We start from the raw sequence: 27,335 nt of genomic DNA, 5'->3' as shown, positions 1-27,335 counted from the left end.
AAAAAAAAAAAAAAAAAAAAAAAAAAAAAAACAAAAAAAAAAAAAAACTGACATATTTTCAACTTACAATAGGTTCATCGTAACATAACCCCCATCGCTAGTCAAGGAGCACCTGCAAAAATAATCATTAGTCAGAGAAGGGACAATTAGGCGAGTACAGTTAGGTAGAGCATCTCATGATTCACAGACGGAAGACTGATCCTCCACCACACCTTATTATGAATAACCCCTGTAGATTTAGTGCTTCACATAAAATAATATTAATAACTACACTCGGTGGGAGACGGCCGACTTGTTAAAAAAAAAAAAACTACACTCAGAATTCATAGCAGTAACAAGCTTAAGTTGACATTGCTAATAAAACTATGACATCACTGAGATGGAAAGTTAATAAAAATGTAGGGTGGGGGAAGGGTGCACATTGTCTAGTAAAATTCTTGAAAGTGAAAAACACACAATTGAAAATACTGTACATTAATACTGAGCAAAATTTTATTTATCATACTTTTTTTTTTTTGCTAAATTTATGTTTAATAAGTTGATTTTGCAATTTATAAAGCATTAACCTCCTTCTGCTATAACCTGTTTAAAATTTTACATTACCCTATACAGTACTGTATAATGTTTCTGTATGATTCTTAGTGTCACACTAACACAAATTCAGGAACTGAAATTTTATAGTGCATATAGGAACTGAACTCAGGTCAAGGGTTGATAAGTTAGTCATTACCACTGTACCATCGAGATGATGCAGTACAAATATTAGTTTGTAGGATAAGACCTGACTTTGAACCTCACAAGTACTTTACTCTAAAATTTCACGACTACATGTACATATAGAGAAAATAAGAGTCTCAGAGTGTCTTACCACTATTCCTTTTAAAAAGAATATATTAATCTTAAAGGTTATAAAAATATCTCAACATCACATACTGTACAAGATCAGATAATTATCTTTACAAATAAATTACAGAACTACTGAGAGAAACAAGTTTCATGACAATTTATGTAATACATTCCTTGGTCCTCTGGTGGGATACAGCCAGTTTGTTGAAAAAAAAAATTCCTTGCTCTTGCTGGAAATAAAAATTCATTACACTAACAATGATCCCACTCAATTATCTACAAAACATTCTCAAATCACAACTACACTGCAATTATTGTGGTGTCTCTTCTCTCAAATTTGTATACATCCCTGCTTAGAAACTTTCTTAAGGGATTGTTTTAACTCGTCTTTGAAGCCGTCAGTCTTTAGACAAATACTACATCCATATCTCAGTACAGTAGTATTTCAAAAGACTGATGATACTAAGATGTGTGTGAAATGCTGTATATACCATGTGAATTTAGGTGCTTGTTTTTTTTATAATCTAATATTTGATATGTACATAAATGCTAAACAAACAAATAGAATTATCAAGCAAGGTTCTTGTGTATTGCTGATGAAGCATCATAATTTAAATGAACACATACTGACTTCCTTGTTCTGGATGATAATACGTACTGTATATACCCAAGTAGTTCTCAGTGGTGTGCATAGCTTGATGCCTGATATTTTGCCAGCAGGTGTGCATGAGCGTGTTTGATAGGAGTGAATGGAGACATGGTATTTGGGACCTGACGATCTGTTGGAGTGTGAGCAGGGTAATATTTAGTGAAGGGATTCAGGGAAACCGGTTATTTTTATATAGCCGGACTCGAGTCCTGGAAATGGGAAGTACAATGCCTGCACTCTAAAGGAGGGGTTGGGGATATTAGCAGTTTGGAGGGATATGTTGTGTATCTTTATACGTATATGCTTCTAAACTGTTGTGTTCTGAGCACCTCTGCAAAAACAGTGATTATGTGTGAGTGAGGTGAAAGTGTTGAATGATGATGAAAGTATTTTCTTTTTGGGGATTTTCTTTCTTTTTGGGTCACCCTGCCTCGGTGGGAGACAGCCAACTTGTTGAAAAAAAAAAAATTATATACTGTACTTCATCTGATGTATAAGTCTATCCTAGGTCATGACAAAAACAGAGAATCAGCCCAAACACTCAATAAACATAAAATACAGGAGCACTGCAAAAGATCTACATCATACTAGACAGGTCCTACTTGCATCCAACCATTAGATGAGAATGCACAGAGGAGCACTGCAGTAACAATATTATATTCACAGAAGCACTAAACCCACATGGGGTCATTCAGTACTACAAGCACTGCAATAATAATAATTTTATTTCTTTTCTGCAGTATACAAGTAATGTAGTTTACGTGTAATCAAACTGGGATACTAACCCATGCTGCTCACATTAGAAATGTTTGTTTGGTATAGACTGGCACTGTAGATATATTATTTATGCTGCTCAGTTTGTTGGTACAATTACCCACATAATGAATTGGTGTTTGATGAGTGGGGGGAGAAAGGAGGGCTATCATTCAGGGATGAGGGGGTGACCCCCTCGCTTAACCTGGCCCAGTTTACTGTACTTGCCTTCTCTTCCCACACCATAATAAATTGAATAATATTTTCTTTACATTAGTCTATGCCACCAATGATTCATATTTCATATTAATACACTAAAAAGAAATAAAATATTGGTTAATTTTGAGGATGGTAAGTGGTCTCCCCCTTCCCCTGGCAACTCGAGAGTGATCCCCTGAATTATAAATAAACTGAAAAGGATGTTGTTTTCCACTGCATACATAGATTTGTTATGCTTTTTGTAAATTGCTGTGTTGTGAATATTTTAAATATAATTGACTTCAACTTTAAAAATTTAATCAAACATAAAACACCTGGTCTCCCTGGAGTCTGACAAATGAAACTAGAGGATATCATATTTATTTGTATATTTAAGGTGGATTATGGTTATCAAATGTGGTATTTTTTACTCTTGAAGCATCAAAAAATAAGAATTTAGCACACTATAGACCCTCAGTATATTAGGGCTGCAACCTCTCCAAAGTATTACGTACTCATGAATAGATCAACCCACTATTTTTGCTTAAAATTTAGGTCTTTATACCTTGACCTATACCCGAGTATATGCAGTATGTTTATTGTAAAAACAATGTAGACAAAATGAGAGCTTTATTAAGCTCTATTAGAAAGTTAAGAAAATGCAGTAAGCTGCAGGATTCAAATTTTCTTACTTTTCTGAATAAAGCAGAAGCTGCACTTAGGAGTAACTTTTTTCCTGAGAATCTTTACTTTTCAGAAGTGACCAGTACAGAGAATTTTTAAGCTAAAAGAAGTATTTTTCTTAACACGGTGTCTACAATATCCGTTATGACTTATATAATAGATTCCATATTAAAGCAATAAAAAATCAGGTACCAGGTAATGACTTAATAATACACTACATTCCTTTTAAGCAAATATAGCAAGGAAAGTAACTAGTTCCTTCCATTTTCATTATAATAAAGTAGTCAAGAAGTACAATTTGATCAGGTGAGTGCCAGCTGACTGACAATACCTCGTACTGTCTGGATAAGAGACTGGTGCTGCTGCGGATTATTGACGATGAGTGAATGAAGCTGTACCATGTAACTGTCGATGCTCTCTTCTGTTGGAGTTTCCTGGGTTCCTGATGGGTAAGGAAAGTAAGGTATAGTAGTGTCTTAAAACTCAATGTGTGCTCTGAGCCTACAGTTCAACTACAAGAGCCTCATCACACAGTTCAACTACAACAGCTTAATCATGCAGTTCAACTATAACAGCTTAATCATGCAGTTCAGCTATAACAGCTTAATCATGCAGTTCAGCTACAACAGCTTAATCATGCAGTTCAGCTACAACAGCTTAATCATGCATTCAGCTACAACAACTTAATCATGCAGTTCAGCTACAACAGCTTAATCATGCAGTTCAGCTACAACAGCTTAATCATGCAGTTCAACTATAACAACTTAATCATGCAGTTCAGCTACAACAGCTTAATCATGCAGTTCAGCTACAACAGCTTAATCATGCAGTTCAGCTACAACAGCTTAATCATGCAGTTCAACTACAATAGTCTTATCACACAGTTCAACTACAATGCCCCTGTCACACAAGGTAACTAGTACATGTACTAACAAATGTATAGAGAAACATGCAATTTATGTGACACTTTTAATTTGATAAGATATTTTGTTCACTAGGCACTTCTTCAATTCAATACAGAGTACATAAAATCTAAGAATATAGGTGAAGGAAGGTCAGTCATGAGAGAAGTGACTGTAAAATTAACTTGTCCAAAACTTTTGATATACTGTACAAAAGCTTCCAATGTTGTGCACAACTTTATTGCTAAGATATTTTATGATGAACTTAGCCTAGAGTCACTTCATAAGATATCTATTAGTATTTCTGCATATGATATAGGCATTATTTTTATCATCAATGTGCCATGCATAATTATGCTCAGTGATAGAAAATCTTTTTCTGAAAGTAATGACACCAAAAGTACAAAATTTGACAGCAAAGTTACAGAATTATGCAGGTGCAAAGCTGGCAAAATTAGCAAAATTTGAATATTCATGCTACTTTAAGCCCAATTTCTAGCTACTTCCAGTCTTGAAACCAATCAAAATCATCTGTGTCAGTAGTATATCTTCCATTATATCAACAATACCAAGAAACAGCTAATGAAGCCATAAAACCCATCCTAGAAAACACTCCAAAGTCACTATTGTAAACCAAACACATGGTCAGTTTTGCTTTTCCCATCATGCACCATGTGGAGCAGATGGGAAAAGTAAAACATATACTGTACGCACTCGCCACACAGACCCATTATCTTATATCTAGGCCAAAATTTACCGCTCACAAATTATCTGAGTGAGCAGAGCTCATGACATAGAACTATGTGAGAGACCCCAGCCTCAATGACATAGTTCTATGTAACGGCCACTGAAAGGGTTAAAAGGCATATGCAATCATCATTTCTGGGAAAAGGTGAGCTGATAAAATAACATTCCGATACAAAGACGTACTTTTAATACAAATATTCAAAGTTAGTAAGGCAGTTTTGAGAGGCAGTCTTATTGTGAAATCAGATCTTCAAAATATTCTTCAAAATATACCCACCTAAGCTCTATTGTATATTTTATGATACCGTCAGGAAAGAAATATATTGAGTCTTAACATTTGTCTACAACAGAAAACAAAATGAAGGGCCTATCTTACCAGGAAGAGGTAGGGACATAAAAGCTTTAGTAAGTGTTCGTCTGAGGGTTTCAATATGCTGCTGAAGTGCAGCATTGTTGCTGCGCTGCTGACTTGTTTCACATTCTAGTCTGTCCACTGTGCACCTGTAACATTGCCATCATCATAACATCTTTTTCTAGTCCACTGACAATATAAAATGTTTTAAAATGTTCTGGTAAGTAACAGAAGCTCTAATCTATACTGTTGTTTCACTGATAAGTTTAGTATTTTACTATGATTTTACTTGATAGGTAAAAGCTGAATAATTTATTGAGTAAAAAATACTGGGTACAGTAAATGATGAAATAAGTAAACAGTGGAAAATATTCATATTACTTGTGGGTTTTTTAATCTTACACAGAAAACATTTACCTAATTCATCAGATAAAAGAATGCAATTTTAATCTGTAGATTTGTATGGAGGGTGGTGACTAACCTAATGACATCCATATACAGTTACTTTTAGACTCAGTAAAAGACTGTAGCATATTCTGACAGAAACTTAAATATCCACAAGTACCTCTAGCCTGGAAGCTGTGTATTGACTCACCATCATTTCAACTTTTCAGGAAAAATACTCTTCACCTGAGCTTATAAGCTATTTTCATTAACTTAAATTTCCAACAGTAGACTGCCACCATGCAACACATTCTTCAAGTTATTATTAAACTGTTTCCTCTACCATCAGCAATTTCTAGATGAAGAAAGTTTCATCCCTATTATAAGGTTCACTCTTTCAAATTTAATGTACTAAGTTGCCTCCTCCATATGTCCTGCTTTACTGTAATTTCATATAAAGAACTTATTATTTTCTTTTTTCCATTCCCTCTTAAAATCCACTATCTACATTCCAAGGAATTTCACTCTCCATGAGCAAACAAACTATGGCACTTTGTATATGCCTTTAAGTATTTTTTATAACACATCCATAGCCGGACTCAAGTCCTGGAAGTGGGAAGTACAATGCCTGCACCTTAAAGGAGGGGTTTAGGATATTGGCTGTTTAAAGTGACATCTAAACTGCTGTATCTGAGTGCCTATGCAAAGACGGTGATTATGTATGAATTATGGTGAAAGTGTTGAATGATAATGAAAGATTTTTCTTTCTTTTTGGGTTACCCTGCATTTGTGGGAAATGGCTGACATGTTAAGAAAAAAAATCCAGTATATAATGATGAAAGTGGTTTAACAATAATTTGACAGCATTAATTAATGGCCAGTAGACATTCAAAATAAGTAAATCTTAGGATTAGAAAAACGAAGTATTAAAAATAAAATGAATAAAAGTGTCAAATTTACAGTTTGATGCTAATGGCTGGTCAATGTCCTACCACAAGATGTGCACAGCACTCTAAATCTACTGTTTATGCAGTTGCATTTAAAACTAATTAATATGGTATGTGGTTCATAATATAGCAACCATGGTGCATGCATTGTTGAAATAAAATTCAGTTTCTCTTCTGGAGAGAATCCTAGGAATGGAGCATTGGAGTTTTTTTTTTTTTCAGACAAGAGCCCCCACCTTAGCAGGAAACAGTCAATTAAATATTTTTAATAATGGGAATTAAAATATTAGGTGATTAGTGAAGGTATACCAGATGCTTACTTCATGCTTTCAATATGCTTCTGGAGGATGGCATTCTGTTCTTCGTAATCTGTATTAGACTTGCGCAGTTGCCTCAGCTCAGCTTCACGAGCTGGAGAAAAATGCACAGATTATTAGTTGAAAGACTCATGTCTGCAACCATACAAGATTTATATTTCAATTACAAAGCACAACATTTTCCTAACAATGAAACTATGCATTACTTAATATATGAAAAGAGGATTTAACAATTCTATATACAGTAGCATGAAACTGCACTTTCAGATGATCTTCAACAATCTAGAGTCAAATACATATGACCAAATTGTGAAACATGGTGTCAATTTTTTTTTAATTAACACACTGGCCGATTCCCACCAAAGCAGGGTGGCCTGGAAAAGAAAAACTTTCATCATCATTCACTCCATCACTGTCTTGCCAGAGGCATGCTTACACTACAGTTATAAAACTGCAACATTAACACCCCTCCTTCAGAGTGTAGACACTGTACTTCCCATCTCAAGGACTCTAAGTCTGGTCTGCCAGTTTACCTGAACCCCTTCATAAATGTTACTTTGCTCACACTCCAACAACATGTCAAGTATTAAAAACTATTTGTTTCCATTCACTCCTATCAAATATGCTCATGCATGCTTGCTGGAAGTCCAAGCCTCTCACACACAAAACCTCCTTTACCCCCTCCCTCCAACCTTTCCTAGGTTGACCCCTACCCCGCCTTCCCTCCACTACAGATTTATACTCTCAAAGTCATTCCATTTTGTTCCATCCTCTCTACATGTCTGAACAACCTCAATAACCCCTCCTCCTCAGCCCTCTGGATAATAGTTTTAGTAATCCCACACCTCCTCCTAATTTCCAAACTACGAATTCTCTGCATTATATTCACACCACACATTGCCCTCAGACATGACATCAAGTTTATTCTCTATAAGGGTTACAATGTGGGGTTTACAGGTTTTGGGTATTGTGTGGTTTACATGTTATAAAATACTAATTACAGAGGGGGCCACTAGGACACCTAGCATGGCTAGGCATTTCGAGCAGACTTAGATTAATTCTTAATATTAAATCCTTACAGATTATGGTATTAAGGCTAAGTGACTACATCATAATTTGTGAGTTTAGCAATGTGAATGCTTTTGTTTTGGCACAATACAAGGTGTCTATATTGGAATATCATAGGCAAACTTATGACTAGTTAGGATTTATTATTTTAAGATTAAGATTAGTATTTCTGGGTTTATAGTCAGTGGGTGAGTGAGTGTAATTGTGAACCACCAGGTGGTTATCATGTAGTTAGTTGTCGGGGTGGATCAGGGAGATAAGATGTTTTCTAACTGTAGTTTTGAAAGTGATGAATGTGTCTGCAGTTCTAGAGTTTTCAGGTAGGGTGTTCCAGATTTTAGGTCCTTTGAAATACATTGAATTTTTGTAAAGGTTTAGTCGAACACGGGGAATGTCATAGAGATGTTTGTGTCTGATGTTATGCCTGTGGATCCTGTCACAACTATCAAAGTGTTTTAGGTCAAGGTTAATATTGGAATTTAAGGTCTTGTAGATACAGATTGCACAGTAGTAAGTGTGGATGTTCTGAACAGGAAGTAAGTTTAGATCTTTGAAGAGTGGAGGGGGGGGGGTGTTGCCAGGGTTGGAATTTAGTAATTATTCTTACTGCGGCTTTTTGTTGGGTTATTATTGGCTTTAGGTGTGTTGTTGCAGTTGAACCCCAAGCACAGATAGCATAGGTGAGGTATGGATATATAAGTGAATGGTATAGTGTGAGAAGGGCAGTTTGCGGCACGCAGTATCGTATCTTGGAGAGGATCCCCACCGTTTTGGATACTTTTTTTGTTATGTGTTGGATATGGGTGCTGAAATTTAGGTTGTTGTCGAGGTATAGGCCAAGGAATTTGCCCTCATTATGTGCCTCCAGCCTTCTCCTTGTTGCAACATTCACCACCCATGCCTCACATCCATATAAGAGTGTTGATATAACTATACTCTCATACATTCCCCTCTTTGCTTCCACAGACGAAGTTCTCTATCTCCACAGACTCCTAAGTGCACCACTCACCCTTTTCCCCTCATCAATTTTTTTTACTACTGTACAAATTCAAACTTACTCTACTAAACTTCACATGCTGTGATGGAAAGTCTGAAATACCTTTGTTATGGTTTAGGAACTCCTCTGTGAAGATCGGTATCTCCAAAGCAGACTGGGGATTCATTGGTTCCTATAAAAGAAAACAATTATAAATTCAATAGCTATAACTCGTGATACTTACTAGGTAATCAACATCATTACATGTGCAGTAATCTTATTTAACCCTTTGACTGTTTCAGGCCCCTTTCTGAAACTGTCATTCTCTATGTCGCTCAATTTTTGAAAAAAAAAAAAAAAATTTCTTATGAAATGATAGAGAATCTTTTCCCGATGGTAATGACACCAAAAGTTCGAAATTTGGTCGAAAACTCATGGAATTATGCTCCCGCGAAGTTAGCGGTCTCGGCGACATATGCGTATCGGCGATTTCACCGACTTTGAGCCCTATTTTCAGCCAATTCCATTGTTCCAGTTGACCAAACTCATAGCTATTTCTTTAGAACTCCATTTTATCTATCAGCTGAGTACAAGAAACCTCCCATTTACTAATGTGGACTACCCAATATGGTGGTCAGAAATTGGCAATTTGGCCAATTTCATGCAAACTAAAAAAGATGCCAATTTCAAAATAGGGTCCAGAATAAACAAGGTAGACATTCGTGGCACTAAAATAACATATGCTCTGTTCATTAGTCACATCTCTAGGCCCCTCTTATATTATTATTGCTTTCTATTTTGATTTTTTATTCATACAAAAAAATACAAAATTTACTGTTATGCAGACTACTGCATTATTGTAAAAATGGTATAAATAATATCAGTGCACTAGTGAAAGAATATTAGACTCCCCAGTTGATGTGTATTGGACATGTGGTGTGATTTATTTACTCCTGAACATTGGTAAAAATCGAACATTTCCGCTACTTTGAGCTCAGTTTCAAGGTCGTTTTCATCATCAAAGTAATGAAAATCATCTCTATTTCTGTAATATGTTTTCCATTTTATCACCTAAGACCATGAAAACGCGAATACAATGATAAATACTATACGAAAACACACCTCAATGTCGGCGTTTTATTCCAAAAAAACGATCAGTTTTTTTTTTCTCATTACGCAATGTGCTGCAGGATTTTTTTTATGTGGTGCACACTGACCACACAGACCCATTCTCTCACATGTGGGCCTACCAGCTTTCTCCCGCTTGATTTGAAGCCGCTAGAATTATTGAGTATATTTTTTTTTTTTTTCAACAAGTCGGTCGTCTCCCACCGAGGCAGGGTGACCCAAAAAAAGAAAGAAAATCCCCAAAAAGAAAATACTTTCATCATCATTCAACACTTTCACCACACGCACACATTATCACTGCTTTTGCAGAGGTGCTCAGAATACAACAGTTTAGAAGCATATACATATAAAGATACACAACATATCCCTCCAAACTGCCAATATCCCAAACCCCTCCTTTAAAGTGCAGGCATTGTACTTCCCATTTCCAGGACTCAAGTCCGACTATATGAATACATATATGAATATATATACGTCAGAAACATTGGCTCGTAAGACGTATTTATACGTCGAAAACAGTCAAAGGGTTAATAACATAGAGTACTGTATATCTCTAATCATGTACTACTGCAATGAACACTGTGGGGCATCGGCACGCCTTGCCTCTGGCAAGTCAGCAATGGAATGACTCTTTCTTCTTTTTCGGGTCACCCTATGTTGGTGGGAAATGGGCGCTGTGTTAAAAAAAAAGTGGAAAAACTAAAAAGTTTCCTAACCTCTTCCTCCTCTTCTTTTCTTTCTTCAACAATTTCTTTCCTAGGTTTCTTTGGAGGTGGACTCTCTTCACTCCGCTGCTTCTGTACAAACTTCTTATATGCGTCAGTTTTCTGATATTCCTCTAATTCCTTTTGGTATCTGAAATTACCATAAAAAATTAGTGATAAATATTAATAAAGAGAAAGATTTAGTGAAACCCTGATTGATAATTTAACTCAGTTTCTGTAAGAATCTCTATTGTATGGTATGCACAATATACCCGTGTAATAAAAAATGACGTATTAAGGTCTCTTTCTAGCCAAAAGCAGATTTATTCATGCAGTTGCTGAACTTCACTGACCAACCAATGTGCACACATTCATTAGTGTAGTGCCTCTGCTTACACTTACTGTATCAATAAAAAGAGGTAGAGTACTTGATATCTTCTACTACATTATTTGCCATTGGAAAATGATTGATAGTGGTATGAACCTAAATAAGTTGCAATAAAAAAATTATATAGTAAAAACTGGATTATTAAGAGCTACCAATACTTAAGATTTAATACAGAGAACCTTTTTTTTAAAGACTTCAAATGTTAAAGACTTATTAAGAAACATGAACTATCTGCTGCACAATTCCATGTGTTGGGTTGACAATCACACATGTGAAGACTTGAGTAGGCTAAACAGAAAGAGTAAAGCTTGTTCAAAGCAGTGAACATGAACATTGCTGTGACAGGCTTTTCTTTTCCCATCTGCTGTAAGCCCATGAACAGTGGCATGTACATTCACTACTTGAGGAGTAAAAATGTTATCCTGTTACTGCATCAAGTAATAAATCACACAAGAATGCTAAGGAGGGGTGTTAATGTTGCAGTTTAAAAACTGTAGTGTAAAGCACCCTTCTGGCAAGACAGTGATGGAGTGAATGATGGTGAAAGTTTTTCTTTTTTGGGCCACCCTGCCTTGGTGGGAATTGGCCAGTGTGATAATAAATATAAATAAAGAATGCTAAATGCAGAGCAGGGACCTCCAGTTATGTAGTTTTCCAATATAACAATCTCATGAGTAACATGTGAGGGCACACAATGAGGCTTATATAGTACCAGCCAGCAGTGTACCACTGAGGTAACATGTTCTGGCAAACAACTCAGCAAATTAACAAGCAAGGGAGCTTTGACAGCACTAAGATTTCTTTGTAGTCATGCTATTATAGTCCCATTACTGTTCTAACTTGTTAATTACTAAGAAGCCTGTTGTTCACAATATGATTGATCTCACTTGTACATGGATGGCTGGTGCTATACAAGGGTTGCTGTTCTGGTAGTATTATTCTTCATTATTCCTGAGGAAAGTGACCTGGTGAAGTGTTGAAATTAAAATACAGCAGGTCCTGTTTTGCCTTTAACCTTTTTCCTCGAGCTATCACAATCCACTCTGTGTCTAGGAGCTAAAGAATCCACAACTTGCTTTCACCATGAAAAAAAGGTAAAAAATGAATTACTGCACAAACAGAGAGCGACTTGTTTTAATAATCACGTACAGGTGGAAAAACTGAAGACAATGACATGAATAAAACCATAGCAAAGTAGTGAATGGGACAACAATTTAAATGAAAGGCAATCTAGAGACCAGAATTACATATGCATGCGAGTAGTAAATGGTAATAAAAAAAGGGGGGAAAAAAAAAGAAATATGAATGGCATGAGAGAATAAAAATACAAATTTATTTCTTTTCTGCAGTAAACAATAATGTAGTTTACATGTAACAAAATTCTCCATGGGGAGGTGGAAAAGAAGTCTTCCTCCATAAGCCATGCATGTCATAAGAGGCAACTAAAATGCCAGGAGCAAGGTGCTAGTAACCCCCCCTGTATAAATTACTGAATTTAAAATGAAAAACTTATGTCTACCCTGCCTTGGTGGGATACAGTCAGCATGTTAAAAAATGTAATAAAACATTCTTAGGCACAAAAGAAAGTCACTAGCACGCAGCGCATTTCGTGTAGACTAATTCTAATGTATGTTTTTTTTATTGCTTCAAGAGACAGCTCAAATCAACTGGCCCATGCTGGATAATTCACTACATTTTCATTACAAACATTTCCAACCCTAAAAGCATATTAGCAGAACATCTGAACATTTCTGAACTGATACAACAATTACCTTTCCTTATCTGCTTCAGCAGCCTCTAAATACTTTGTCTTGGCGCTAGCATCAAGCTGAGCCCAGCGCTGTGCAACTAACTTGGTGATCTCGTAGAAAGCGAGGCCAGAATTAGTTTGTCGGATGATTTCCCGCTGATCGCTCATAAACAGCATGTAACCTGTAAAATGATGCACTTATCAATGATCTGAGCATGTTTACAAAAAATGAATAACTTAAAATGTGTGAAAGTGTATATGAAATTACCTATTTATAGTGGATTGGGAATTAGCCTCCACCATTCTTTGCATGAATAATACTGTGCTTATGGGAGATTCTAAAGAAAAATTGCAAAGGTTAGTAGATGAGTTTGGGAGTGAGTGTAAAGGTAGAAAGTTGAAAGTGAACATAGAAAAGAGTAAGGTGAAGAGGGTATCAAATGATTTATATAAAGAAAAATTGGATATCAAATTGGGGAGGAGGAGTAGGGAAGAAGTGAATGTTTTCAGATATTTGGGAGTTGACGTGTCAGCAGATGGATTTATGAAGGATGAGGTTAATCTTAGAATTGATGAAGAAAAAACGGTGAGTGGTGCATTGAGGTATATGTGGAGACAAAAAATGTTATCTATGGAGGCAAAGAAGGAAATGTATGAAAGTATAGTAGTACCAACACACTTATATGGGTGTGAAGCTTGGGTTGTAAATGCTGTAGCGAGGAGGCGGTTGGAGGCAGTGGAGATGTCCTGTCTAAGGGCAATGTGTGGTGTGAATATTATGCAGAAAATTCGGAGTGTGGAAATTAGGAGAAGGTGTGGAGTTAATAAAAGTATTAGACAGAGGGCTGAAGAGGGGTTGTTGAGGTGGTTTGGTCATTTAAAGAGAATGGATCAAAGTAGAATGACATGGAGAGCGTATAAATCTGTAGGGGAAGGAAGGCGGGGTAGGGGTCGTCCTCAAAAAGGTTGGAGGGAGGGGGTAAAGGAGGTTTTGTGGGAGAGGGGCTTGGACTTCCAGCAAGCATGCATGAGCGTGTTAGATAGGAGTGAATGGAGACAAATGGTATTTGGGACATGACGAGCTGTTGGAGTGTGAGCAGGGTAATATTTAGTGAAGGGATTCAGGGAAACCGGTTATTTTTATATAGCCGGACTTGAGTCCTGGAAATGGGAAGTACAATGCCTGCACTTTAAAGGAGGGGTTTGGGATATTGGCAGTTTGGAAGGACATGCTGTGTATCTTTATACGTATATGCTTCTAAACTGTTGTATTCTGAGCACCTCTGCAAAAATAGTGATTATGTGTGAGTGAGGTGAAAGTGTTGAATGATGATGAAAGTATTTTCTTTTGGGGGATTTTCTTTGTTTTTGGGTCACCCTGCCTCGGTGGGAGACAGCCGACTTGTTAAAAAAAAAAAAGTACATATATACTACATACACACACACATACAGAGTATATATAAAATATGTATACACCATATATACTGTACCAGTATATAAAGTATATTAAATACTGTATTAAAAATAAACAGCATATTGAACGTTAAATAAAATTTTGAGGTAGATTATTAAATGAATGAAAACACTGATAATCTTGTCAACAGAAGTACGTACTTTTATTATTTATTATTTTTATTTTTATTCAGGGGCAAGCACAAACTGGTAAGTCATACATTGCATGGTAGGTATGGAAGGCAATCAGGTTCCATTCAAGGAGAGGGAGGTTAAGTCCTATTCCTTAATAAGATAAAAGATAAAGATTTTATTTCTTTGTAAAGGTTACAATGTTTAATTACAACTTTGGTTTGCTGAGCACAAAGAAAGCCACTATCATGCCAGGGCATTTCACCAAGACTAATTCTAGTATATAATAACAACTTAAATCTAGACAAGATAAGAGTGGTTAACTTGTATTAATATCTTTATTTAATCTTAATACTAATGTGAGGTAGTCCAGGTGGACGTTTATACGAATAACAATCTTGAAGTTGCACATGATAAAAACAATATTACAGATAATGGTTCAAACAGTAATAATTCATGGATTGGCAGATGTTTAATAGACCAGAGGTCATATAATATAATATTTGGGAGAGTTGCTTCAAAATTATTAGAAGCTGTTTTGGTTGGTTTGGCTAGTATTGAGAGATGAGATGATTTTTAAGTAAAGTCCTAAATTTATAGGTAGTCATGGGATCCTTTACTGGTTCATGCAGTGAATTCCAGATCTTCGAGCCCTTTATGTGCATTGCATTTTTGCATAGTGTGTTACTGACACAAGGGATGTCGAAGAGTGCTTTATGCCTTGTATTGTGACTGTGTGTTTTGTTGTAGCTATCAAGGAGAAGTTTAAGTGGAGGGTTTATATTGGAGTTTAATATTTCGTATATGCAGTAGGCACAATAATATGAGTGTATGTCTCATATATTTAGTAAGTTCAGGCTTTTGAAAAGTGGTGGGGTGTGCTGTCTAGTACAGGAGCTGGTAATCACCCGCACAGCAGCTTTTTGTTGGGTTATTAAAGGTTTAGGTGGTTGGCTGTGGTTGATCCCCAGGCACAAATACCTTGGAACAACAGCCCTTCACTGGCATCAAAGCACCTTCATTGATGGGCACCTCCCGCAAAAAAATACAATATAAAGAGTATTTGTGTTTTGGCCTGCAACCTGCAATCTTTAACACTAGTTTTGTTATACAGTATCTCCTAAAACTACACTACCTTATTGATTTTACTCCTTTAATTTCATTAAATGACATGCATCACTGAGAGAAACGTGTCTTTCTCACCATTTACAGTTTGATCAAATGTGGAACTTCAAATGAAATATTTAATCTTGCTATTTTCCAGTACAGTATTTGGATATTTGAAAGACAACCTACCCGAAAGCGGTCCTTTCGGTGCATTAGAATCTTTAGGGAGTATCCTGCGCTTACGACCTTTTGGCCAGCCCTTCTTCTTTGGTGAATTGTCATTGCTTGTTCCTGCTGCTCCAGTTGTCATTATGCTAATGCAGCCACTGAAAATACATAACATGGTATAGTATGGTATTGTATACCCTGTTGGGGATATGAAGCCCATGGCTTATCATGATCCCACTAGCCAAGGATGAGGCTGTATCCATGCAGTTACCTATCCAGTTACTGGCCAGACCCAATGAAACTTATCCTGATTGACCAAGCAATGCATACATTATCCACAGAGCCATATCACTGGCTATATTAAGGAATATATATCTGTTTATCTGAGGCACTGTTTCATTTCCACTTATTCATCATAGGAAGTACTGGTTGTCACTTTAGTGCATAACTGAAGTTCCACAGTAATAAACTGTTTCCCTTTCTCAGTATTACCTTTTCCCTATTTTATAATACTAAAAACATAATATAAATAAAGAAATAAATATATATGTATATATTTGTAACTGCCTGCTTTTATTTTTTTTACTGGATACTGATTATCTATTGAAAAATCTTAATACCCATATAAAAATATTTTTGTGAATGAAGGCCAAATAATTAAGTTTTTAGTTATACTTTCCTATCCATTATAGAGTAGATAATGAATAAATAAGTACATTAACAAGACAGGGTCCACCTCGAGTGCAAATTGTGGGGACTTGTAGTCTATGAGTAGTGGATAAAAAGGTTAACTGTGTATAAGTGAATGAAAAACATCAAAAGAAAACTCAAATGCTGTAAGCACTGTCTGAAGAACTTCTAGGTACAATGTTGTAGTTTCAAAACATTTATATTTTAATACAAATACTTTTCTAGTCATAATATCAGATCATTAACATATGGACAGTGAAGCCTAAAGAAACCTGGCAACAAAATGCATTGCATACTAGTGGCTTTTGTTTGTGCCTAACAATGTTATATTACATGTACATTACATTATCTTTGTACCACATAAAAAGAAATAAAATTTGAATTTATATTAACTGTATTATGCTAATTTCTTTGTTTCAGCCTAAAATAGTACATGAAGACATGTAGTGGCATGAACTAAAATTCATTGAATATAATACTGAAAGTTTAGCATTGTACTACATGTACTGGTACTGTATGTCAATTTGTTTATATATGTAAAACAACCAAGGGGGATTTGAATGATAGCTCTAGGCCTTTCATGTTGCAATCAACACATCATCAGGAGCTTGCAATGATGCAGAAAAGAGGAGGTCCAAGCAAACACGGTCACAAGGTTTGTCTTTGCTGGACTCCAGAAAGGACACTTCCTGTGACCGTGTTTGCGTGGACCTCCTCCTCTTTTCTGCATCACTGCAAGCTCCTGATGTGTTGATTACAACATGAAAGGCCTAGAGCTATCATTCAACTCCCCTGTGGTTGTATGGCATCTTGTATCGCTTGTTTGCGATATCTGCATAATACATATACATATACACATATATATAAAAGAAATCACAATATAATGCATGATTGCAAATATAAAAAAAAAACGGTGAAAATGTATAGTTTCACCTAATTGTGGTTGCAGGGTCAAGTCATAGCTCCTGGCCCCACATCTTAATAGATCGCAACTAGTATCAGTAGTATTAGTTACCAGTAGTGTCAGTAGTAATGACTCATACCAACCGTTACTGATTCACCGCCTCCTATGTGAATCACTGTTATATCACTGACCGTTACTGCTCACCTAGTATGATTTGAATGCCCCTCGCCCTCCAGGCACTCAGCAGGGCGGTTCAAGTCAAGATGTAAGAGAGAAGGCAGGTCAGGCCTGGCACCCCCATATATTCCATCTAATATACTTACTAGAACATCCGACCTGAGAGTTTATTATCCAATCCATGTTTGAATCCCCAGGGGACACTAGGTCCTCTCTCTTCCCCTGCTCCATGAGCTTTATCATACCTCTTCTTGAAACTGTGTATGGTTCCTGCCTCCACTATTCCAATTCCTGACAACTCTATGACAGACGAAATACTTCCTAACATCCCTCTGACTCATTTGAGCCTTCAGCTTCCAATTGTGACCCCTTGTTTCTGTGTCCCATCTCTGGAACATCCCCTTAGTTCTGGGACTAGTCTTGTTGCAAACCACTGCACTTTCTTTAATTTCTTGATGTACTTGTGTGTGTGTGTGTGTGTGTGTGTACTTACCTATTTGTGGTTGCAGGGGTTGAGACTCAGCTACTGGCTCCACCTCTTCACTGGTCACTACTAGGTCCTCTCTCCCTGCTCCATGAGCTTTATCATACCTTGTCTTAAAACTATGTATGGTTCCTGCCTCCACTACATCACTTGCCAGACAACTCTATGACTGAAAAAATATTTCCTAACATCCCTCTGACTCATTTGAGTCCTCAGCTTCCTATTGTGACCCCTTGTTTCTGTGTCCCATCTCTGGAATATCCATTGAGCTCCAGGACTAGTTTTGTTGCAAACCACTGCACTTTCTCTAATTTCTTGATGTGTGCATGTGTGTGTGTGTGTGTGTGTGCTTAACTCACCAATTGTACTCGCCTATTTGCAGTTGCAAGGGTCGAGATTCAGCTCCTGGTCCCGCCTCTTCATTGGCCACTACTGGGCTTTCTCTCTCCCTGCTCCATGAGCTTTTTCATACCTCGTCTTAAAACAATGTATGGCTCCTGCCTCCACTACATCACTTACCAGATTATCCCACTTCCTGACAACTCTATGACTGAAGAAATACTTCCTAACATCCCTCTGACTCATTTGAATCTTCAGCTTCCAATTGTGACCCCTTGTTTCTGTGTTCCCTCTGTGGAACATTCTGACTCTGCCCACTTTATTTATTCCACGCTGTATTTTGTATGTCGTTATCATGTCTCCCCTAACCCTCCTGTCCTCCAGTGTCGTCAGGCCGATTTCCCTTAACCTTTCTTCGTAGGACATTCCCTTTAGCTCTGAAATAAGCCTTGTTGCAAACCTTTGCACTTTCACTAATTTCTTGACGTGCTTGACCAGGTGGGTGAGAGAGAGAGAGAGAGAGAGAGAGAGAGAGAGAGAGAGAGAGAGAGAGAGAGAGAGAGAGAGAGAGAGAATGAATGTGCACAGACAGACACACCCTGTCCCTGGGTTCCCATGTGGGGTATGGGGCCCTCCAAAGATTGCTGAGAAAGGTAAGACTGGCCATGCCTTGGACACCCATACATCTAAGAGAATCTTTCCCCTCAACCTACCTGTTGCTAGTCTTGCAACACTGCATAGCTCCTGACGAAGCACGAAAGTGTGAAAGGTCTTGATCTAGTGTTTTCCATTCCCATATGGCTTAATTTGCATTGAGTTACTTGTTTGTAACATACATATAATGTATATTTACAATAAATTTTATTAATAGTTGTAAATTTAAAGTTAATAAGTTTATTTAGATACAGTTTATACAAGCGTAATTACACAATTTTTTTTATTACAAATATTTTATTTTATTTTATTATCACACTGGCCGATTCCCACCAAGGCAGGGTGGCCCGAAAAAGAAAAACTTTCACCATCATTCACTCCATCACTGTCTTGCCAGAAGGGTGCTTTACACTACAGTTTTTAAACTGCAACATTAACACCCCTCCTTCAGAGTGCAGGCACTGTACTTCCCATCTGTTGGAGTGTGATTACAAATGTCTTACATATTATTATAATCATGGGGAGCGCTAAACCCGTAGGATTATACAGCGCATGTTGGGGAAAGGGGAGATGGAAGGTATTGAGGCTCAATCCAGGGAACTGGAGCACAGATTCAATTCCCTGAGGGGACAAATGTCTTACAAAATAACATATAAGTAAATTCCTAGTTACTTAAAAAGGTTGAAGTGACTTACACACAGAATACATAACAATAGTTCAGTAGGCCAGGTAGTTACACTGGCCTACTGAACTATTTATTACATGTGCAACTTTATGGTACTGGGAGGAAAAAAAAAAGGGGCATGTGGATACACTGGTCTAATAAACTATTTTAAAATCGATTACACCTTCATTATTATTATAATCATAAGTAAACGTTAAACCCACAAGGATTATACACCGCTGTATTACACTTTCAACTTGATGGTATTTGAAGGAAATGAAAAAAAAGGTCAGGTACAAGTGAGGAAATGTATGAGTGGCGGCGGTAATGGTGGTGCCATTGACCTTTGTGACGGGGAATGTTCTCTCTTATAACATATTTATGTAACATTTTATAACAATACCAGAGAGTTGTGAAGAAAATACAAGTGCTATATGCCGGCCCTGAATGTTGCTATACAAAAAAAGGTACAAATGGTAGGTACGTCATCAAGTGAACATTCTCAAGATATATATTTCATCGCTTTTAAAGTGATATAATTATTAAATGATAATTCTGCATGTTACTAAAGTAGTTATTAAGGTGTTTACTGGCTCGTCAGCTAGAGGATTCATTGTAAACTGTGTGAGAGCTGCTCCAGGGTAGCCAGGAGCAGCAACTGTTACCTTCCTACTTGTTAAATTAAAGTAAAACTGAAAGAAATAAAGGTGATGCTACTAGAGGGATCCCCTTGCCACACGCTCCCACACACCACCATATTAACAATATCACTCATTTACTGCTCTACACTACCAGTACACCATAAACAATGTCTGAAACAATAGCATAAGAAAAATCAGTGGGTGCTGAAACCGCGTGGATAAAACTAATGAGGAAAGTGACTGGTAGTGAACATAGAGGAACATTCTGACTCAAATAGGTAGCTTGCACCTGGCCTTGGTTATTGGATAGGGTGATTTTTGTTTTACTATTATTAAGAAAAGTACTGAGTCTATAAGCTCAAAACCCCTTCGGTGTGGCTTACAGTTACGATATATAGGGAGAAGGAACAGTTAGCCGCACCAGTTACTCATAATAAGAGAATGATTCATGAAAATACTACTGACCTCTCAGACAGCTTCTTAAGCGGATGGTAGATGTTCCAGTAATGTCTGGCCACTCTAGAATCCTCCTTTACCCTTTTATTTACCTTCCCTACACAATAATTACATGCATTACTCAAAGATAATTACACAGTTAAAGTATACAGATGATCATATCAATTAAAATAACGTAAATATATATGACTATATTGAATGTAGAAATACAGAATAAAGTCTTTTAAAATAATGCAAATATTTCTCCTTCAATATGTCGCAGTTTTGATTTATATAAAATCCTGCCAAATGTGTTTATTAAGCTTTGTAAATCACATCACATAAGCCTTCTGTATGTGAATAATGGTAACTGACAATATTTCGGATAAAAATAGGAACAAAAGAAGCAATAGTAGGAGATGCCAGAGGCTGACACTAATATTTCTCAGTATTATTCTCATCAATGTAATTTACATAATAAAAGCTTTAATTCGATTCATGATGTGGGTTTTTGAGAGCATATGTATATAGTGTCAGCTACCGAGGTATACTGCCTGCCATCCAGAAGGTATACATGCGTGTAGACCATGAACACATTACAAAAATCTGGCAGAAAAATGGAAGTTGGACAACACTGGTAATCGTTCACAGGGCTGACGTCCTGGCTATTGTATTATCTTAATTATTTATAAAACCCTAGCTCCGCCATTCTTCCCTGTGGAGCCCTAAAACTTTTATACATATGCATTAATATCTATAAATTAATGTACATTATTCCACAATCATTGTGCAAACTCTGTCCTAACTTTGAGAGCCCACCGGAAATATTTCTCATTATTTGGCTCTATTGGGTTATTCTAGGTTAAATGTATATAATTTAATATAAATGTGTGGCCACTACACACGTGTCTTCAAGACCATTGTAACAAAATAAACATATATTAAACTTAAATAATTCTTACTAGCCTCTACCGAGATTATCTGTTATGTGTTTATCGAATTAGATTAACTATGTTATGTATTATTATTGTGGTTACAATCATTGGGAAGCGCTAAACCCGCAAGATTAATTCGGCGCTTGGGAGAATGTAAGGTATTGAGGTTTAATCCAAGGAATTGGAGCTCAGACACAAATTCTAAGGAACTGGAGCTCAGGTCACTTACCACATCTTACATGGTCAAAAACCCTCCAGGGGGTTCCTTAATGCCGATGAAGGGCTCTTGATCTAAGGAATCAGATCCGACCTCCCCTTTCTTGGATCGAACCTGATTACATTTCACTTCCCCATGAATCTAATAATAATAATAATAATTACACGGCTCAAGCAAGAACTGTTTAGCTACTGTACTCTTCACACAGGACAATGTTTACTCTCATATTTCATCAGTCAATACACAGCTGTAAGAGTATATAAGGACCACGAGTACGGAAATCAGTGATTACGATCTAAGTAGTCTACGAGGAGGGGTCCAGGAGCCAAGTTTCAACCCCTAGATATTTTACACTATGTATGATAACTGCACTTACGTGTACCTGTGCCTAAATAATCTTAACTTACCGAGTACACAAGATATTCAAATTCAAATTTAAAATTTATTCTCTTTAAGGATTACAATGCTGAGTTTACAGAATTTGGTTATTGTGTGGTTTACATGTAGTAAAATAATAATTACAGAGTGTACCACTAGAACACCTAGCATGGCTAGGCATTTCGGGCAGACTTAAATTAAATCTTAAGTTTAAAATATTACAAAATTATGAGGTTAGTTCGTATTATGGCTAAGTGACTAAATACTAGTTTGTGAGTTTAGCAATGTGAATGCTTTTGTTTTGGCACAATACATAGTTTCAGTATTGGAGTATCACAGGCCAACTTATGACTAGTTAAGATTCATTATTTTGAGATTGAGATTGATATTTCTGTTTATGGTCAAATGGGTGAGTGAGTGTAAGTGTGAACCACCAGGTGGTATTAGTGTAATTAGTGTAAGATAGTTCTCATACCTTGTATAATAAAATTTGTGAGGCTGAGTAAGGAGACGTGGGTAGTTTTTTGGTATGTCATAACAAGAGTAATGACAAAGTAGAGAGGGTGAGGGTAGACTGGGAGAAGGGCGATGGAAGGTGAAATATTGAAAGTCGAGTGTGGGAAACGTAGGACCACCAATGTAAATAAATCACTTTGACATTTTTTTTTGGAGTTTTCCTAGGTAGTCTATACCTGCTATGTGTGATAATTTATGTAACTGTATTTATGTGTACCTGTCTCCCGAATAAATTTACTTAGGAGGAGGAAAATATGACTAGCATATTACTACTCTTGGTGGGGAGTAAGATGTGTCATATTAAATCATCAGTTTGGGATGTGAGTCACGTAGAAGGGTGGGTGGTTTAACATTCCTTCCCTGTAGAGAAGAACTAAACTAATTTTGTAGACTTCGATAAGGCCATGAGGATATTATGAAGCACCTCACCATGATTTCAGACGCTACGACAGCTTTAAAAGGCACGTAGGTCCTCCCCTCCTCCCGTCTTCTTGTAACATGTTCATAGTGTTGTAGAGGTCTGACCTTTATTCACACCTCTAGAACACAACTGTCCTTAAAGATTTGTTAAGTTATACCATGAATTAAGGAAAGATCCTGGACTTCACCTGATGAAATAGACAAAGCAAATACAATAATAATTATGGACAAGGTAGATTATAGTGGAAAAAATGAACATGTTATAACAAGACGGGAAAACTGACGTGCCTTTTAAAGGTTTCCTCACAGCATCAAGCTGGCAAAGTGAAAATACAAATTCTAGACCTCTAGAAATATTTAAGTAGGTAGGTAGGTAGGTAGGTAGGTAGGTAGATAGGTAGGTAGGTAGGTAGGTAGGTAGATAGGTAGATAGGTAGGTAGGTAGGTAGGTAGTTAGATAGGTAGCCCTTCACCAGTGCATCAAGGAACCTACAATAATTATGATCAGTTACTTAAATGCAACACAGTTGTAAGATGTGGCGGTGAAACAACCATGTCTGATGCTTAACTCTCTTAATACAAGAGTGGTATATTTGGAGATGCATTGTTTCTTCTTCCTTCTCCAAAGTTTTCTTATTTATTTCGAGAATGTCTTATTCTACCATACGTACAAACATGCATATGTACAAACACACATACTTTATATGTAAATTTATGCATACATATATGCGTGTATATGCAAACGCTTATATACACACATGTATATATATACATACATATACACGAATCGTATACAACTATATACATTAGGACCAGTACTGTTTCTGGTTTATGTGAATGACAGTCATATAAATCAGATGCTGCTGATGTAAAACTGAGAATAAAAAACAGATGAGGACAAGGAAAAGCTCTAAGTAGATGTGGACAAACTGCAAGAGAGAGGTCAGATGATGTAACGTAATGAAGATTGGGGAAGGGGCAAGAAGACTGGACACGGAGTATAGGCTAGGAGGGCAGAAGCTACAGATTTCATCCAAGGAAAACCAGGATATACCAGGATTATAGTTCCTGGTATATCGCCAGATGCTCACAACAGCCGAATAACCTTTGTGAACAATGCTTGTCAGGCAAACCTAAGAGTAACTTTCAGGAATCTCGACGAGAACCATTCTGGCCCCTGTATGCAACGTGTTCGACTCATCTTGGAGTGTGCAGCACCACTGTGGAACCCACACCTGAAAAGCATTTTAAGAAACTGGAGAAAGTTAAGAAGTATGCAACAAGGCTTGTCCCAGAGCTAAGGAGTATGAGCTACGAGGACAGGCTAACAGAATTGAGTCTAAAGTCACTGGAGGACAAAAGAGGCAGGGGAGACATGATAACGACATATAAATTACTCAGATGAAGTGACAAGGTAGACAGGAATAGGGTGTTTAAGAGGAGAGAAACAAGTACTCGGGGATACAGCTAGAAGTTAAAGACAGAACAGATACAAAAATGTCAGGATATAAATATCTCTCCAGTCTCAGAGTGGTCGAGAAATGAAATGGTCTCGAAGACGTGGCAGAGGCAGACTTTATACACAGTTTTACGAACAGGTACGACCGAGCGTGAATAACATTGGAGATTTCCATTACTTAAACTTCTTGCTATGAAGCCAATAATCTCATTAGATTTATTATGAACACTTACGCACTATTGGCTCTACAAAATAACAAAAATGTTTATATGTACATACATACAACACATATAATTTATATATTTTGCTGCATTAAAATTTTAATGACCACACTGCACTATTCCTTTAGCATGAATTAATGTAGAGGAGGCTGGGCTTACGAGATACAGGGATACCTTTCTGGGACAGCGCAGAGATTGTAATATATATTTTTTTCAAGATAATGAAACTGAGAGGCGATGGTTATGTAGTAATAATTTTAGTCAATAAATTTTCCAGTAAATTTGTCGCAATATATAAACAACTTGACAACAGTGTTAAAGAATATTATAATGAGTATTTATTTATGCAAAATTCACGGAACATATTCTATATTTTCTGAAAAAAAGTAGAAAAATACTAGTTTATAGTCATTGTGGAAAATTTCCTAGGGTGCTTAACTGTATGTTTACCGTAGTCACCCCGGGTAGACATGTGAGAAAACTTAATCACCCCTGGTCGCGGCAAGTGATTCCTTCGGCCTCACAATCTTATCCATATCTATCCGAGACCAGTATGGATTGGATAGCACCCACAAGTACGGGGCTACTAATTAATTGTGGACTGTATAGATTATATTAGTTTAACTGAATGAAGGGGGGGGGTAGGACACACATGGATACATCCGTCAAGGAAAACATTTGTACATAATCCCAATACTTACCAGATGTTCTCTGGTGGTCACTTGATGTAGCTGGATCACTCGTAACCTATCTAATCATAACATACCACTACTGGCCAGTCTAAGGTTGCTATAACTAGAAGGGTTACTTAACTGTGGGTGATGGATATTCCTCATTTCTTGATTCACCATCTCATTTTCGATGTCCTGCTACACCGACACGATTCTCATTCCCGCAGGACGAGGTATCCGCTGGTTTGTCCTGCTTTAGACATCGTGACTCAAGGAGTTTCCCTTTCCTCGTCTCGTTAACAACGAGGTCTAGCGTGTTCACTCGGAGCAAACGACTTATTTCACTTCACATATTCGCTTAACTTAGCGTTATTATCATTAATTACATTACAATTCACAAGACGATTTAACGTCTCATAACTATTATACAAACTAGAGGTCACTCCATTAAGATCTGAGACCGATGAGTGATGATTAATCCAAGGGTAATTTTCCCCAGGACACAGTCTATTGTGACGCGTCAGTCACCCGCTCCTTCTCTTATCACACTTTTACCACTCTATTACTGTGGTCCCGTAAATCCCGTTCCCTCACTCTCCACCAGGAACAATTACGACACTTCTTATTATGAAATGAGGCCTATATTAATCCTTAGGCCACCGTGAACGTCAATTTCGTGGTTCCATGTTTTCTCAGCTTCCTCACCACCATTCAAAAACAATACGCGCCCCCGCCTCCCCCGCACATCCGCGCATGCGCCAAGGGAACTCTTGGTTCTACTCCATTTTCAAATACATTTTGACTCCTATCGGCACATAAAACACCTATTAGGCGCTATAGTTTCGGAAAATTAAAAATTTTCCACACTGCGGCCGGGCGGAAGTCGTTGTTAGACGACTTAAATTGCGTCTTCCTCCAGGAGACGGTTCCAGCCCTCTCTAGATTGCACTGCTGTTTTCCTAGTGGGTCTTACTACGGTTTCTTCTTGCATTACCCGGTCAGTGTCTTCAATATCACTCGTGTCACTGTCCCTTAGGTTTCCATCTGCACTGGATTGAACACCATTTAATTCCAAGGGAATTAATTTATTAATGGTACGTAAACTTTCTTGACCACGACACAACACTTTGACGTTTCTGACAACACCTTGTGCATCTGGGTATAATGTAACTACCTTGCCCAGAGGCCACAGTGTTCGATGTTGTTCAGTATCAATTAACACAATGTCACCTGGTTGAATGTTCTGTCGGTTTACTGCCTCTGGCGCACCATAAAAGTGTTCACGTAGTGTAAGAAGATATTCTTTACGCCACACATCAGACCAATGAATAATTACCTTATTTAACATTTTGAACTTGTCACTCAACACAGTCACGTTATTATAATCCTCATCACTTCCCTCGGGATTATCTCTATAGATAGGCGCAGCTTCTAACCTTTGTCCACATATTAGGTGAGAGGGAGTCAGTATCTCCGCGTCAGGAGTGTCGCTCATGTATGACAGAGGGCGATTGTTCACTCGATTTTCTGCCTCCACCAACACTGCCCGGAACTCCTCCAAATCAATTCTCTTCCTGTGTAGCACCTTACGAAGACATCTTTTCACTGTACCTATCATTCTTTCGTACAGTCCTCCCTGCCAGGGGGCTCTGGGAGTAATAAATTTCCAGACACACCCTCGCTGGGTCAACAAAGACTGTACATCATCACTCTTATTTAATTTCATCAAGTGTTGAGCACCCGCTACAAAATTGGTGGCATTATCTGAGATCATCAATCTTGGACAGGATCGTCTAGCTGCAAATTTCCGGAACAGCTGTATGAACTGTTCTGCAGACAAGTCCTGAGCCACTTCTAGATGAACAGCCCTAGTAGCTG

General features: G+C 37.3%; 1 protein-coding gene across 5 annotated transcripts; it reads right to left on the bottom strand.

Moving 5' to 3' along the window:
• LOC128698761 (high mobility group protein 20A) lies at positions 1-21,912 on the bottom strand. 5 transcript variants are annotated; one of them, XM_053791121.2, is made up of 8 exons: positions 21,805-21,912; positions 15,674-15,810; positions 12,816-12,975; positions 10,668-10,806; positions 8,947-9,016; positions 6,783-6,873; positions 5,156-5,280; positions 1-3,572 (listed from the first exon to the last, which is right to left on the bottom strand). In XM_053791121.2, exons 1-8 carry the CDS (start codon positions 21,807-21,809, stop codon positions 3,433-3,435), a joined length of 867 nt encoding a protein of 288 aa, XP_053647096.1. In that variant the 5' UTR covers positions 21,810-21,912; the 3' UTR covers positions 1-3,432. The 5 variants fall into 5 exon arrangements, with proteins under 5 accessions (XP_053647096.1, XP_053647097.1, XP_053647099.1 ...); XM_053791122.2 differs by lacking the exon at positions 21,805-21,912 and adding an exon at positions 20,671-20,778; XM_053791124.2 differs by lacking the exon at positions 21,805-21,912 and adding an exon at positions 20,589-20,627.
• Between the last annotated feature and the right edge of the window lie 5,423 nt (positions 21,913-27,335).

This window comes from Cherax quadricarinatus, chromosome 59 (genome assembly GCF_038502225.1).
Source record: "Cherax quadricarinatus isolate ZL_2023a chromosome 59, ASM3850222v1, whole genome shotgun sequence".
In the NCBI taxonomy this organism is placed as follows: domain Eukaryota; kingdom Metazoa; phylum Arthropoda; class Malacostraca; order Decapoda; family Parastacidae; genus Cherax; species Cherax quadricarinatus.
This window is presented reverse-complemented; position numbering and strand designations above follow the sequence as displayed.